The sequence below is a fragment of the Salmo salar genome, chromosome 25, assembly GCF_965601325.2.
Source record: "Salmo salar chromosome 25, fSalSal1, whole genome shotgun sequence".
NCBI lineage: Eukaryota > Metazoa > Chordata > Actinopteri > Salmoniformes > Salmonidae > Salmo > Salmo salar.
In genome coordinates this window covers 30,670,054-30,687,500 of record NC_138315.1, presented here as the reverse complement: position 1 = coordinate 30,687,500, position 17,447 = coordinate 30,670,054, and the positions used below count along the sequence as shown (strand labels likewise).

General features: G+C 40.6%; 2 protein-coding genes across 4 annotated transcripts in view; both read left to right on the top strand.

Moving 5' to 3' along the window:
• Positions 1-12,173, top strand: part of LOC106586531 (GRIP and coiled-coil domain-containing protein 2) — a 32,301-nt gene extending 20,128 nt beyond the window's left edge. For both annotated transcript variants that reach the window (XM_014173931.3, XM_014173932.3), the window contains exons 18-24: positions 170-291; positions 2,513-2,689; positions 2,851-3,059; positions 5,928-6,134; positions 6,283-6,422; positions 7,773-7,974; positions 9,814-12,173. In XM_014173931.3, coding sequence (XP_014029406.3) covers positions 170-291; positions 2,513-2,689; positions 2,851-3,059; positions 5,928-6,134; positions 6,283-6,422; positions 7,773-7,974; positions 9,814-9,890 — 1,134 coding nt within the window. In that variant the 3' untranslated portion in view covers positions 9,891-12,173. The remainder of the gene's footprint in view (positions 1-169; positions 292-2,512; positions 2,690-2,850; positions 3,060-5,927; positions 6,135-6,282; positions 6,423-7,772; positions 7,975-9,813) is intronic.
• A 387-nt stretch (positions 12,174-12,560) lies between these two features.
• LOC106586532 (LIM and senescent cell antigen-like-containing domain protein 1) overlaps positions 12,561-17,447 on the top strand; it is a 43,777-nt gene continuing 38,890 nt past the window's right edge. Inside the window, exon 1 of one of the 2 annotated variants that reach the window (XM_014173937.3) lies at positions 12,561-13,010. In XM_014173937.3, coding sequence (XP_014029412.1) covers positions 12,973-13,010 — 38 coding nt within the window. In that variant the 5' untranslated portion in view covers positions 12,561-12,972. Of the gene's footprint in view, positions 13,011-15,582; positions 15,679-17,447 lie in introns of those variants that run through there. The other variant, XM_014173938.3, reaches the window with a different exon arrangement.

Here is a 17,447-nt window from a genome sequence, read left to right as displayed (position 1 = left end):
GCTGGCCTGCAGAAACACAACTATATGCAGTTCAGGGTGAAAATAGAGATGTAATATGAAAACTGCTACCACGCAATATGTGCTTCTAATATGTGTGCTTACAAACAGTTTGTTTGGCTTTTAATTAAGTAAAACATGAATTCATGTGTGATGTGAATGTTATTTCCAGGCTGAGCTGTCATCTGTCACTGCTGAGTTTGACAGCTATAAGGTCAGAGTTTACAACGTCCTCAAACAACAGAAGAACAAAACCTCAGCACAGAGCGATGGAGACGCCACTAAACAGGAGAGGTACTACACATACTGTGTGGTATGATGATTACATATATATATGTATAGCTACACATACTGTGTGGTATGATGATTACATATATATATGTATAGCTACACATACTGTGTGGTATGATGATTACATATATATATATGTATAGCTACACATACTGTGTGGTATGATGATTACATATATATATATGTATAGCTACACATACTGTGTGGTATGATGATTACATATATATATATGTATAGCTACACATACTGTGTGGTATGATGATTACATATATATATATGTATAGCTACACATACTGTGTGGTATGATGATTACATATATATATGTATAGCTACACATACTGTGTGGTATGATGATTACATATATATATGTATAGCTACACATACTGTGTGGTATGATGATTACATATATATATATGTATAGCTACACATACTGTGTGGTATGATGATTACATATATATATATGTATAGCTACACATACTGTGTGGTATGATGATTACATATATATATATGTATAGCTACACATACTGTGTGGTATGATGATTACATATATATATATGTATAGCTACACATACTGTGTGGTATGATGATTACATATATATATATGTATAGCTACACATACTGTGTGGTATGATGATTACGTATATATATGTATAGCTACACATACTGTGTGGTATGATGATTACGTATATATATGTATAGCTACACATACTGTGTGTGTGGTATGATGATTACGTATATATATGTATAGCTACACATACTGTGTGTGTGGTATGATGATTACATATATATATATGTATAGCTACACATACTGTGTGGTATGATGATTACATATATATATATGTATAGCTACACATACTGTGTGGTATGATGATTACATATATATATATGTATAGCTACACATACTGTGTGGTATGATGATTACATATATATATATGTATAGCTACACATACTGTGTGGTATGATGATTACATATATATATATGTATAGCTACACATACTGTGTGGTATGATGATTACATATATATATATGTATAGCTACACATACTGTGTGTGTGGTATGATGATTACATATATATATGTATAGCTACACATACTGTGTGTGTGGTATGATGATTACATATATATATGTATAGCTACACATACTGTGTGTGTGGTATGATGATTACATATATATATGTATAGCTACACATACTGTGTGTGTGGTATGATGATTACATATATATATATGTATAGCTACACATACTGTGTGGTATGATGATTACGTATATATATGTATAGCTACACATACTGTGTGGTATGATGATTACGTATATATATGTATAGCTACACATACTGTGTGTGTGGTATGATGATTACATATATATATGTATAGCTACACATACTCTGTGTGGTATGATGACTGTGTGTGATATGATGATTGTGTGTGTGATATGATGATTGTGTGTGTGATATGATGCTTGTGTGTGATATGATGATTGTGTGTGTGATATGATGATTGTGTGTGTGATATGATGATTGTGTGTGATATGATGATTGTGTGTGATATGATGATTGTGTGTGTGATATGATGATTGTGTGTGATATGATATGATGATTGTGTGTGTGATATGATATGATGATTGTGTGTGTGATATGATATGATGATTGTGTGTGTGATATGATATGATGATTGTGTGTGTGATATGATATGATGATTGTGTGTGTGTGATATGATGATTGTGTGTGTGTGATATGATGATTGTGTGTGTGTGATATGATGATTGTGTGTGTGTGATATGATGATTGTGTGTGTGTGATATGATGATTGTGTGTGTGTGATATGATGATTGTGTGTGTGTGATATGATGATTGTGTGTGTGATATGGATGGGGGATTGTGTGGGTGATATGATGATTGTGTGATATGATATGATGATTGTGTGTGATATGATATGATGATTGTGTGTGATATGATGATTGTGTGTGATATGATGATTGTGTGTGTGATATGATGATTGTGTGTGTGATATGATGATTGTGTGTGTGATATGATGATTGTGTGTGTGATATGATATGATGATTGTGTGTGTGATATGATGATTGTGTGTGTGTGATATGATGATTGTGTGTGTGTGATATGATGATTGTGTGTGTGTGATATGATGATTGTGTGTGTGATATGATGATTGTGCGTGTGATATGATGATAATGTGTGTGTGTGTGTGTGTGTGTGTGTGTGTGTGACAGAGAGCAGATGGAGTCCATGGTGGACCAGTATAAAGCCAAGCTGCAGGACAGTCAGCAGAGTCTGGCGGTGAGCACTGCAGAACTACAACAGCTCCAGATGGAACATGACACACTGCTGGAACGACACAACAAGATACTGCAGGAGACCATCGCTAAAGAGGCCGAACTCAGAGAGAGGTACGGGTTTATGTGAGCCTGAACACTTGTATTACCTCTCAGAGCTAATAGGTTTTATCTCAGTCTGTTAACATTCAAGTCCACAGTAACAGCCTTAATCTGTTTCCCCCTCTCTCCTTTATTTCATACTCCCTCCTTCCTCTCTTCCCCTTCCCCCCCAGACTCATGTCTCTCCAGGCTGAGATTATGTCACTGCGGACAGAGCATGCTCAGACGGTGGGTCAGCTAACCTCGCAGGCCGTGGACCAGCGCTCAGGTTTCAGGGAGCAGATCCGCCACCTTCAGGATGAACACAGAACTACAGTAGAGACCCTGCAGAACCAGATGACCAGGCTGGAGAACCAACTGTTTACACTGCAGAAACAGACCAGTAAGACGGGAGGGAGAGGAGAGTAGAGAGCGAGAACAGGATTGGGTTGAGAGACGGAAAGAGGAGAGTGGGGTTTTGGAAAGGAGAGGAGAGGGGGTGAGTGTTGGGTTAAAGAGGGAGAGTGGGAGATGGATGAAGGCCAGGGGAAAGGTAGAGCAGGGGTTGTGAGGTAATTGACCGTTAATTAACATGAACACGTTTGGCATCTCCAGACCTCCACACATTCAAGCTGCTGAGGTGTGCCTTTGGAACAAATCCATTTAATATACACCATCACAATTAATCCATTATTTATTTCAGTCAGGTCTAAAGAAACATGATATGAAGAAAATGTATTTCAGAACAACAGAATATGAATATGTTATCTGGCTATGCTCCATGCTGTAGGATTGTACATTTAGCTGACAAGACATGCAGATAAGTCCCGTGACATTATTTTATATTATGATTTTATAGTAAGAAGAATATAATTGAACTTGCGCATATGTGGCTATATTGAGATTAAAAGTGATCACTTGAAACAGGCCCTATGTGCTAGATTTAGAGTTATTTGGCAACTTTAGTTGTTAATGATACAAACCTTAGAATGTCTTAGAAATCCAAACATATGGGCTGCATGGTGCGACTATATGCTATTGATGATTTGAGAAAGTAGCAAAAGAAAACTTCAGACTCTGTTCCTTTCCTCAGACTGAACAGCTGTTCTCTCAAGTGATTTTTACCCATCAGACTATTCTCAATTTAATCTTGTCTTTACTAATATGTAAAATTTGTTTCGATTTAGAATGGCCCATTATCAAATGGTCAGGAACAGGGGCCGAGGAAAAATACATGTCATCTGTATGCACTGGAATAGGGAATGGAGGCAGCACGCTTTCCCGCCGTCCTTCAGTTTTATAGCTGCTTAATATGAGCAGCTGAGAAATAAATACAACAACACTTACTTCACTCCACACATCAACCACTTTTTGAGGAGTAGGAGTATGCTCTCACTGCTATTCCACGGAAAATCTGTACGCAGTGGGCTCTCCAGCCTTGTTCCTGCAGCTACCCAGTGCTTACTTTGGGAAACCAAGTGAAATCTGTTCAGGAACATTGATAGTAACATGTTTTCGCAACTATAAGCTTATGCATGTGCTCTAATATGCATATGGATGTTCTGAATGAATCATCCCCTTAGAAAGCGCTGTCCATTTTGTTTACGCCGTTTCAACCTGCCGTTGAACTTCTTTCTTCAAATTGATCATCACAGTGAGGTCAGTTTTAAAAGTATAATGGACTGTTTTGATAGTGTTTGTGATTTTCGATTGTATTTGCACTGTACTTAAGTGACTACAAATGCAGTTATGCATGTAATGCATGCACCTGTCTCGGGAACAGGGGCATGATTTTATTTTTTTTACAAAAAATAAAACGTCATCTGTGCACTTAAATAGCAACTGGAGGACGCTTTTCCCGAGGTTCATTTTCATGCCAGCCATGTAGGCTATACTCCTGTTGTAAAGTGAAGCATTGTGCTTAATATTAAGAAAGTTGATAAATAAATATAGTAAGCTGATGGGATGCTCCTCTTTTTAATAGAGGCCATGAAAACTGTTTTTTTATCAAGCAAATCCATAGCCTATAGAAATGTTGCGCATGAAGTGTTTGATTAGATTTTCAAATACATTTAGAGTGCCTATTACCAGGCAGTTAGCAAGTTTGGTAGGCTTCTAATGACCATCAGCAGCATCAGAGCTTGGAGAAGCCTAATTACCATGACTAAATGGTCACGTAGAATTTGACTGCCGTCATGACTCGTGACTGCCGGTGTGGCGCTCATACGGTCACTGTAACAGCCCTAGTTGTGAGTTGAGTATGAGAGAGCAGAGCCGATAGCGATAATATATCACCTCCCATACACCTGCTCTCTGGAGCCACTTAGAGTTAACACACACTCTCTCTTTGTCTCACTCTCTCCCCCTCCCTCGGTCTCTGTCTTTTCATCTTACTCGTCCAGTGTTGTAGTGCAGCTGTGGAGAGATGGAACACACTTCATCTCAACAGCCTAGCCAGGTGTTAGTTAGTGTAAAGGGTACAGAGAGCCCATCCAGCCTTAACCAGCTCTGCTCTGCCCGCCCCTCTGGGTGGCACTAGCACACTGGCATCTGGAGAACCTGGTCATTAGTGCCACCCTAACACACAGAGTTGGGCCAAGCAGTACTTCTGGAGACAGCAGGGCTGGATCCCTTCCTATAGTCATAAAAAGCTTCCTCTCCTTGTCTCTCTTCCTTCATCTGAACTGTAAAATGTTCTAGATTTGATTGAATCTCAAAGTGCAAATTATAGTCAAAAGGTTCCAGAGACTGTGTGTGTGTGTGGACACATTTTACTATACTTGTGAGTACCAGAAGTCCTCACCAGAAAAGTAAACCAACTAAAATTCAAAGAAGTGAGGACATTTTGCCGGTCCTGACTTGTAAAAAGGCTATTTTAAGTTTAGGGAAAATACAATTTTTAATGGGAATCAATTGTTGGTCCCCAAAAAGTCCTAACAACTATAGTAAGACAAAGCTGTGTGTGTGTTCTCTAGGGTGTGAAGGGCAAGGTAGGCTGCAGGTGGTTCTACCCACAGGTTTCTCATGCTCTGGTCATCAATCAGACACCGTCTGCCCACGGGCACCTGCCATTTCTCTGCTTCTGTCTCCCTCACACACACGCTCAAACACACCTACCTGTGAAATCGTTTTTTTTTGTTGTTTTTTTTGGTCTGTTAATAAATGTATCCCCAGGTCTTCTACGCTTCTGGATTTCACACTTGTGAAATAGGGAATGAAATTGTTGTTCGCTGCCCAGCATGACTGTATGATATGTGTTGTCTCCCTCCAGGTCCAGCTCCAGTCCAGACCAGTCGTAAGTCAGCGGTGGACCGCCGGCCCGTGGACCAGGGGGGAATGGGGGGGCTGGTCCTCGGTGATCTCCAGTCCATGGCTAGAGAGGAGGGGGAGGGCATGGAGACCTCCGAGACAGAGTCCCTGTCATCCACATATCTACCCTCACTGGAGCAACTACTCACCTCCCCAGACCCCAAACAGGGTACGTGTGTATACATGCATATCTCCAAAGGCTACGGAGGTGTTGGATTGATTCCCACAATGGATACTTTTGTTTTACATACTGTGAACTGTGTCTTCGAATACAACTGTCTGCTAAAGGACCATTTTCTTTGTGTGATTGGTTGCAGAGCCGTTTGTGTGGCAGGTGGAGCCGACTAAAGAGGAGTTGAATCAGAAGTTGACCACAGCTACACGCAGTATGGACCACATGAACAGTCTACTGCATGAGACCGAGGCTACCAACGCTGTTCTGATGGAACAGGTCAATGTATGTACAAACACACAGTACTGATGAAACAAATATGCTCTCTTTCACAGACTCTCTCCCACTTAGTGGCAATTTTAAAATGTAAATCTTGGTAGGGCAAAAGAAAAATAATGTGGGATGCATGCCAGCAAAGCCACTACACAACACTAAACAATACATTAATTGCACTATAACGGTAATAAACGGTGCCCACAAACTTAGGGCCTACATAAAGCTGTCCCAACAGCAGAGTCCCAACAGCAGTGCCATGAATCATGATGACGTCCGTGATCTTCAGGTCGTAGCTCTAGAAAGGAGGCCCACGTTCCGAATTTACAATTCCGAGTTGAATGAAAGTTCAAAACGTATTTTCCCAGTCGTAGCTCATTTTTCCCGAGTTCCCAGTTGTCTTGAACTCAGATTTTGCAGTTCTGTGTTAAGTTGCTTTGAGCGCGGCACATCATGCTTCATTGACAGCATGGCTGATGTTGAATGTTTATCATTTTAAACATGGAAAAAATACCCTTAATCTTATACTTTGGACCACACAGCCACTCCACTGAATAGCAGGCTAATGATTGATTTGCAATGCTTGCAGTTAGCCACTGATTCCTTCCAAACCACTCATTGTTGAATTTGCGATTTCCAACTTGTTGTGTAATCTCTATGTCCTATGGCCGATGAGCACTGATACGTTTTATCTAAAATTTCTCTTCATTATTGATCTTCACATGACAAGGATTAAAAAGGATTTGCCAGTAGATTGTGGACTTGATTCATGATGATGACTGCTAGCTAAGACTTTGAAATTAAGATGTTGACATGATCAGGGCAATCAACGCTACTGTAGATATAATGTGATTTGACGTCATTTTATCTGTGGCCAATGACCTTGATCCTTCTCGGATGGACACTTCTAATGTAACTCTATGGCAGCACCCAATTTTCTAGTTCTACTTAGCGGTGACGTAGTGTCCCCATGAGTGACAGAACACTGAGCCAATCACTGCTCAAATACGGCTCAATACGTATTTTCTGCTGGCTTGCACCACCACCACAGAAAGCACTGAGCTAGGCTGAAACACCTGTATTTGGAGCTGCTTTACTCAAAACAAAAAAGAGACCATGTTTGTATGCGGCTTTATTAACTCAACGATATATATATATGTATATTTTAACATTGTTTGCAAACTGATATGTGACACATATTAATGCCAAAATAATATGCAAAACATTGTTCCTAAAAATGTGGGGCTCAAAACAGGTGGTGCTCTGCCCCACCTGCCCTGAATGACGGGTCGCCACTGCTTACATATACAGTGCTCACACATTCATACTTGTTTCTTTGTGTACTTGTTCGTTCTTCTGTAGCTGTTGAAGTCTGAAGTGCGTCGTCTGGAACGTAACCATGAGAGAGAGAAGAGTGTAGCCAACCTGGAGTATCTGAAGAATGTCCTTTTACAGTTCATCTTCCTGCAGTCAGGCAGCGAGAGACAGGCTCTACTCCCCGTCATACACACCATGTTACAACTCAGCCCTGAGGAGAAGAATAAACTGGCTGCTATCGCAATGGGTGGGTACACACACACTGTAAACAAACAAACACACTATATATATATATATATATATATCACACACACACACACGCCCATTGATTTCTCAGTGTTAGTAGTAAGGTCAGTGAAATTGCAGAGATATCGTCAACATTCTATGTAGGTCAACACTGGAATGTACAGTTGAAGTCGGAAGTTTACATACACTTAGGTTGGAATCATTTAAAACTTGTTTTTCAACCACTCCACACATTTCTTGTTAACAAACTATCGTTTTGGCAAGTCGGTTAGGACATCTACTTTGTGCATGACACAAGTAATTTTTCCAACAAATGATTTACAGACAGATTATTTCACTTATTCACTGTATCACAATTCCAGTGGGTTAGAAGTTTACATGCGCTAAGTTGACTGTGCCTTTAAACAGCTTGGAAAATTCCAGAAAATTATGTCATGGCTTTAGAAGCTTCTGATAGGCTAATTAACATCATTTGAGTCAATTGGAGGTGTACCTGTGGATGTATTTCAAGGCCTACCTTCAAACTCAGTGCCTCTTTGCATGACATCATGGGAAAATCTAAAGAAATCAGCCAAGACCTAAAAAAAAAATTGTAGACAAGTCTGGTTCATCTTTGGGAGCAAACGCCTGAAGGTACCACGTTCATCTGTGCAAACAATAGTACGCAAGTATAAACACCATGGGACCACGCAGCCGTCATACCACTCAGGAAGGAGACGTGTTCTGTCTCCTAGAGATGAACGTACTTTGGTGCGAAAAGTGCAAATCAATCCCAGAACAACAGCAAAGGACCTTGTGAAGATGCTGGAGAAAACTGATACAAAAGTATATATCCACAGTAAAACGAGTCCTATATCGACATAACCTGAAAGGCCACACAGCAAGGAAGAAGCCACTGCTCCAAAACCGCCATAAAAAAGCCAGACAGACTACAAAGATCATACTTTTTGTAGAAATGTCCTCTGGTCTGATGAAACAAAAATAGAACTGTTTGGCCATAATGACCATTGTTATGTTTGGAGGAAAAATGGGGAGGTTTGCAAGCCGAAGAACACCATCCCAACCGTGAAGCATGGGGGGGGCAGCATCATGTTGTGGGGGTGCTTTGCTGCAGGAGGGACTGGCGCACTTCACAAAATAGATGGCATCATGAAGAAGGAGGATGAAGGAAGATTAGGTGGATATATTGAAGCAACATCTGAAGACATCAGTCAGGAAGTTAAAGCTTGGTTGCAAATGGTTCTTCCAAATCGACAATGACCCCAAGCATACTTCCAAAGTTGTGGCAAATGGATTAAGGACAACAAAGTCAAGTTATTGGAGTGGTCATCACAAAGCCCTGACCTCAATCCTATAGAAAATTTGTGGGCAGAACTGAAAAAGCTTGTGCGAGCAAGGAGGACTACACACCTGACTCAGTTACACCAGCTCTGTCAGGAAGAATGGGCCAAAATTCACCCAAATTATTGTGCAAGCTTGTGGAAGGCTACCCGAAACGTTTGACCCAAGTTAAACAATTTGAAGGCAATGCTACAAAATACTAATTGAGTGTATGTAAACTTCTAATCCACTGGGAATGTCATGAAAGAAAAAAAAGCTGAAATAAATCATTCTCTCTGTTATTATTCTGACATTTCACATTCTTAATATAAAGTTGTGATCCTAACTGACCTAAGACAGGACATTTTTACTGGGATTAAATGTCAGGATTTGTGAAAAACTGAGTTCAGATGTATTTGGCTAAGGTGTATGTAAACTTCCGACTTCAACTGTATACTAAATACTGTGTTGATACTGCAGTGTCCTCCCTGTATTCTAACCCGGTCTCTTTCTGCTGCAGGTGAGGAGGAGGAGGTGGGAGGAGCTAGAGGCTCAGGATGGACCTCCTACCTACACAGTTGGTCAGGCATCAGATGAACACACACATCAACCAATGTCCTCTTTCTACCTGCCTTCACTTTCATCTGGTCCATATGTCTGATCAACTGAGTTATTAAAAAGTCTTAATATATTGATGATCATCCATCTACTTGAAAAAAGCCAGTAGTCAGCAATGCAAGCCAGTCCTCTTTTTTTTTTTGCTGATGGTATGTTACTGAACCATTCATGGTGGGTTAATTCACCAATACCTCAGTCATTACTGGGATTATTTTTATAAAATAGATTTTGTTGCTTGTAACAATCAAATCCAAGCAACACTTAAGTATAACAACAATTCATGAAGTGAACTATGACTGTTGTTACAGATTTGACCATCTGTTTTCATTGCTCACTCATTATAGGTCTGATACAGGGCAACAGGAAGCCTAGCAGTTAAAAGGCGCTGTATGGTCAATCCGACATCTACATTTGCCATGCAGCATTTATGGTGATATGGCCTCTGCAGAAGTCAGGGCATTCATTCTTCTTGTGCTTCGTGGAGCAGCAGAGCTGTTGTGAAGGAAGTTGTCAATGAAGTGAGTTTGTGTTTATACAGGACCTACCGTCAACCAATTATGACAATGCGGAGCTATACGGAGCCCTCCACATTGTTAATACATTTGGGAGGCGCACGGAAATGTAGTACGAGCTGTTTGGCCTTTTCATGCCTCCGGAGGCTCCGCAATTGCGTCACACCCTACATATGGAGCCTTTGGATCAAGCACAAATTTGCTTTAAGAGTGTTGGGCCAGTAACCAAAAGGTCGGTGGTTCGAATCCCCGAGCCGACTAGGTGAAGAATCTGTTGAGTTATTAAAGGCACTTAATTCGAATTGCTCCTGTAAGTCGCTCTGGATATAAGTGTCTGCTAAATGATAAACACATATGTGATGAATTGACAATATTCTCATGTTCAAATTCACACCTATTTAATTTATTTTGATGTATCAATATATTAGATACCAAAGGATGGTCTGGTAGTATGTAGGTACATAATCTGCAATTGGGAACAACTTAAATATATGTAAATATACACTGAGTGTACAAAACATTAAGAACACCTTCCTAATATTTAGTTAGACCATTTTTTGCCCTCAGAACAGCCTCAATTCGTAGGGGCATGGACTCTAAAAGGGATGCTGGTCCATGTTGACTCTAATGCTTCACACAGTTGTGTCAAGTTGGCTGGATGTCCTTTGGGTAGTGGACCATTCTTGATACACACGGCAAACTTGAGTCTGAAAAATAACAGCAGCGTTGCAGTTCTTGACACACTCAAACCGGTGCGCCTGGCACCTACTACAATAACCCGTTCAAAAGCTCTTAAATATTTTGTCTTGCCCATTCACCCTCTGAATGGCACACATACACAATCCATGTCTCAAGGCTTAAAAATCCTTCTTTAACATGTCTCTTCCCCTTCATCTACACTGATTGAAGTGGATTTAACAAGTGACATCAATAAGAGATCATAGCTTTCACCTAGATTCACCTGGTCAGTCTGTCATGGAAAGAGCAGGTTTTCCCAATGTTTTGTACTCTGTCTATATAGTAATTACTATGTATTTACTGTGTTTTTACAATGTGGGGCTGTGTCTTTTCCAACTTAACCAAACATGCAGAAATGGTTTTGGATATCAGTGGTTGGGTAAAATACCAGTCTCTGCTTTGCTCTGTAGTCATATGGGAGTGCTTTATATCTGAAATTGCACCCTATTTCCCATATATTGGGAATAAGGGGGCAAATCTGAACTGGCACATCTCTTACCCAGGGTTATATGCTAATGTCATTGTTCTGTATCATTCCTAAGGCAGCTGCTTCTGCTTCTTATTAACAAATGAGGGAAGATTGGGGGGACCAGTAATACATGGGAATAACTGAATGTACATTTAATGAATCATTAGGGAAAGTATTGCGTTAATGATGAACATTTTATTTTAAGAGATTTATTAGGCTATAGCCTAATATTTAAAAATGGTTACTGATTTTTGTAGTACACTGGTGAGGGTTTCCAGTCCTCACAGTTTGGTTGAAGTTGATGTCATGTAGTATTCTGGGTAAGAAGTGTTTTACAAAAGGACAAATAAGTCAAAATATAAGCTTACGTTTTAGACCTACCATTTTATGAAGAGGAGACCTGCAATAAGGAGCCTAACCACAATCCGTATTATTTAACTGTGAATACACACGTCAATTTAAATAAATATTTACTGTGTTAAAGATTTTAGTTCATTAAATAAAGTGATCTGGAGTGAAAATGTCCATTATAACACACACTCATTATGTATCCTCTGTATTTCTAAGGGATAGCCTAGAGAAAGACCTTCCAGATGTTTTCCTCTTTTCTCATTCGGGAAATACTTCCTTTTAAGGAAATATATTCCCAATTACATGACGTAAGCACAATGAGCACTAGTAGGCTATGTATTTCAAAGTTATAGGCTACATTAGTGTCTATTTTATGGTTGAATTTCATGTTTTGTTAATTTGATCGAACGATTATTATAACATAAAATAGGCTACACTTTCGAGGATTCCCCAATGGCACACAGGAATGATAACTTTAGAGCTCCAATTCCTGTGAAATAGTTTGCCAAATATAATGTATTGTTTTACTGAAGGTGCTTCTGTGGAAACCGGTGCTGCCCGGGAAGATTTCATCGCGCCATGTTTAGCGGGAAAATATGTTGGAAATAGACCTAAACAGCGCAATGAAATAAGAACAGTTAGTACATGAGGGTTGACGGTTTCCATGAAATGTATTTCTAGGTAGGATATTAACCCCCTGATATGCATCTGTCTCGTCGGTATTACAGTAAAGGCTAGCCTACTGTGGTCCCAACATGGATGACTTGACTAAAATGTGAAGTTCCCGAGAGGGCGGGTCTAGTCCGGTTAAATTACATTTTAGCGCAGTAGCCAGACTGTACACAGAAAGAGAGAGAAACAGGCGAGACTCATTCGCCATTACAAAGAAAGTATCTCTTGTTAACAGTAGTATATCTAAAATACATCCCCTCGAGACCCAAACATCTGGGGGAAAAGGGCCGGTGGAGACGAAACCCCTGCAGTCCAGAAGATGTTGGGGGTGGTAGAAGAAATGACCAACGGCAACGGGTGAGCACTGGACAGAAAATAACTGTATGATGGACCAAATCTGCTTCTATAAAGAGTTTGTAGACTACCATTCGCCGTCTGTTGACTCTTGACAAACGAAATTGCAGCCTGTTGCATTCAATGACCTGGATCAGCGCTGTCTGCGAGTCGCGCACAGAAGAGTTGATGCAGTGTAGGGTGTGACCACTGGTTAAGTAATGTAACAATCACAACGCGGCCTACTTTCGTTTATAGAGTTTATAGGATAGCCTACTGAACAACATGGAGTAATCATGATCAATCTGGTTAGGCCTATTCACAATGAGATATGAACAAACGTATTGTATTTGCTGCTCAGCAGGGGGCTACTTTGCTGACATTTAAAGCCAGAATTAGATTTTACAGTTGTAGACCTACTTGTTGCAAACTTCGGATGATATGTTACGAATTGCAACAATTTGTGGATGTCCATCATACATTTTGTATGATATGTACGAATTGCAATTCATACAATATGTTAATAATTGCAATTAGTACAATATTTTAGGGAATTTGCTAAACGTAGGATATGTTACGAATTCCAATTTGTTGTCACGAACTCGAGCTAGGAGGCTAATGTTAACTAGGGTAGGTGTTAAGGTTAGGTTAAAGGCTTAGGAGAAGGCTCAGCTAACATGCTAAGTAGTTGCAAAGTAGCAAAAACATTGTAAGTAGTTGCTAATTAGCTAAAGTTTACAGTGATGACATTCGATAACGCAACCTTTGGGTTGCTAGACGTTCACGTTATACGCCCACCCAGTCACCCCGACCAACCACCATACTTTCATTTTTGCTATAAGTAACCATCTGTCATATGTAACCATACCTAATGTAACATATCATACTCATTTGAGTGTCCCGGATTTACATTTACTATGTTACGTCTACTATATGAGACTAGACTGAAGTAGCCTAGGGCTGGGACCATTTGACACCTTGTTGTGGTCATTAGGACAAAAGTGTTTAGGCAGTCCAATTCTGATATTTTTTCACTAATAGTTTTTTTTTGTCAATCAGATCTGATGTGAAAAGAGCTGATGTGATTGGTCAAAAGACCAAATAGTGGGAAAATGTAAATGCAGCCATAAAGGTCCAGACCTAAGTCCATAGTATACTGACATACAGTACAGGGCAGGAGCTGCATATCCATGCTGTCCAGGTTTGACTCAGTGAATATGATGATGCTATCTCCCTCCATCCAGTTGTTAGTGGTTACTGTACTTCCATTCTGCCCCGTTTCAGCAGATCCACTTCCTGGCTTGTTAATTACCCCCCACCCCACTCCCGTGTGTGTGTGTTACTTTATTTAGATCCAGGGATCACTGCTCCTATCAGGAAGGACAACGTTTTATCCTGTACTCGTTCACCGGGCCACATTCACCCAACATACGTACAACAGGCTCTATGATGCATTTTGTCTCCACTACACTGTCTGCCCCCACAAACAAACATTCACACTCACACTCCGTATATAACTTCCTGTCCTGAGCTGCTGTTGGGGGGGAAGAGGTCATGATGTAGAGAGCGGATGTCTCTCTAGTCTCCTGAGTCTCTCTCTCTGTCTTTCAGTGCTCCGCCCTGACTAGGAATGAGCTCTGTGGGAACAATGGACATAAGAGCTACTGTCAGTCAGATAGCTTATGTAGCTGTCACACATATTTGTACATTTACACATTTGGTATACCTTGTTTTTTCCTGGAATTGGGCATATTTGTACTTTCCCTGCCCAATTTATTAGGAGTTTTGACCTTTTAATATAGTAGAATTTCTGTCCAGAGCCTGAATAAACTAGGGCCATAGTAGTATGGCAAGTCTTATCAGATTCTGGCTTTAGACTGAATCATGTCTGTTTACACAATCAAGGCTTACCAGGCAGGTTCCCAGTCTCTGTCTTGCATTGGAATGGCATATAATATTATTAGTCACAAGTTTCTAGCATGACATTGAGACAATTGTATGAAATATTTCTGGAGCTAATGTAACTATTTAGGTCTCAGGCAAGGTTACTCATCGCATTAACGATGGTTTACCAAACTGTTACATTTGCACTTACTTGGCTGACTCCCACATTTCAGTCTCCTATTCAGTCTGTGGGTTCATGTGTATATCACCCTCTGGTGGTCACAGTAGACAACAGCAATGGTGAAATGACTTGAGAGGAGCAGTGGCTCTGCTTCCCAAATGTCTGTGTGGTCTCAGTGTGGTATTGTGAGGGATCCAACACAAACCTATTCCTGGTATCTTCCTGTGACACACACAATAAACAAAGACAATATTTTGTAATGCACACAGCCCACTCCCTCCCTAGCCCTGACCCTACTCTAGCCCTGACTATGGCTGCAGTGATACATACAGCCAGCTCTCTCCACCCTTATCCCTGTCCTCAATCACTGAACAGACTGCACCCTATGATTCAGTCAGCCACCAACACTCAGCCACACACACATGCATGCATACACACACACACACAAATTCACATGCTCCATCATCACGCCAACCACAGGCAGGCCTTCCAGGCAGCCAAATAGGAAGTGATGTGGGTGAGCAGAACGTGAGATAGCAACAGACACAGTAGAAGAAGACACAGTAGGGACACAGCAGTGACAACAACAACAGCAGCAACCTCAGAGCAGCCTAACAAAATACTTTGGTAAGACATTCATATTTTGTTATTTTTCTGTTTCTTCTACATGCAGCCTACACAATCTGCAGTATCAGATCTTCAGATCTTTATTGTTGAATAAAGTATTAGTGAGTTTGTAGCTCAGTAGCCCACTCTTCATCTTAGTTATGTTAATTCAATTCAAAAAAATATTTCCAACCAGATGGCTGCAAATCTGAGGGCAGCGTTGGTCTATAAGACTGCAGTACCTGTGATATCCAAAAAGTGGCAGTATCTTTGTGTTTTGGTGAATTTGGACATTCATTTACTTGGCTTTCCTTCTCTCACTGATACCACTCTTGTTTGTCTTGGGAAATCTATGCAGAAATCACGTGTTGTTCCATAGAAAGAATAAGTTCTATCAACCAAGTAAATCTTACGGACAGTTGATCACAGTACTCAAATGTGTCAGTGTTGCAGTCAGTCAGTTAGAAAGTGGCTGGCGGCCTACACCCCAGCTCTACCCTCTAAACTAGGACTGGAATGCAGTGGCTACAAAGGCAGCATTAAGAGGACCCTAAGGGGAGGTGTGTGTGTGTGTGTGTGTGTGTGTAGTGAGTGTCTTTCAGCAAGTCATCACATTCCTGCTGAACATGCTTCATTTTCGTACTCAGCTGATATCCCTATAGCCTCTGGCCTCTCAGGATACTAAAGAGATTCTCACTAACTGTGAATGTTATTTTGGGTATTAGCCTACTCGCTAATAACGATCATAAGACACACTTTTATTATGATCAAATTACAGCAATCATCTCCACCATCACGTCTTCACCCCACAGGTTAGATATTTTATAGTGAGCCTGTTGCAGCTAGTTTGTCATATAAATGTAAATGTAGTGTGTGTGTGTGTGTGTGTGTGTGTGTGTGTGTGTGTGTGTGTGTCTGCTGGGTGTGTTGACTCTGGAGACACCCATGTGTCACGTCGGTTGAAAGGAGAGGACCCAGGTGCAGCGTGGTGAGCGTACATATTCTTTTTATTAGAAAAGACGCCGAACAAAACAAGAAACACTACCCAACAAACCGTGAAGCTAAAGGCTATGTGCCATAAAGAAAGTCAACTTCCCACACCACAAGGAGGGAAAAGGGCTACCTAAGTATGGTTCCCAATCAGAGACAACGATAGACAGCTGTCCCTGATTGAGAACCATACCCGGCCAAAACATAGAAAATAAAGAACATAGAAAAAGGAACATAGAATGCCCACCCTAGTCACACCCTGGCCTACCCAAAATAGAGAATAAAAAACCTCTATGGCCAGGGCGTGACACCATGTCCTAAAGATAGAACTATCTCTCTCTTTACACGCACACATGCACACACTCACACACTTTCCTCTCTCATTGTATTAGCCAATAACATTCTCTGAGCAAGAGGAACAATATCAAATTAAAACATTTAGTCATAATGTGCTGAAGGCAGACTCACAAATCACATCAACACTGAGTAAAAGGAAAGTATACCACTATGGCATTTCAATATTCATTTTGGACAGTTGTGTTTTCCCTGTGTGGGTCATTGTTTAGTTGCTGTAGACCCATACCGTCAAATGTTTTAGCCTTTCTAGTAGTCTGCTACACCAGGACCTGCCTGTGTCTCTGGTCCTCTGTGTAGAACTCTCTTTGCTCCTCTCTCTGTGTTTGTTTGTGACAACTCTTTATTTGCTGATGTTACAGGTCGTGGATGGCTCTCTTACCCTAATGCAAGTGTTTGATTGGGTTGTTCTCATGTTGGTGTAGAGATAGACATTGGTCTGATAT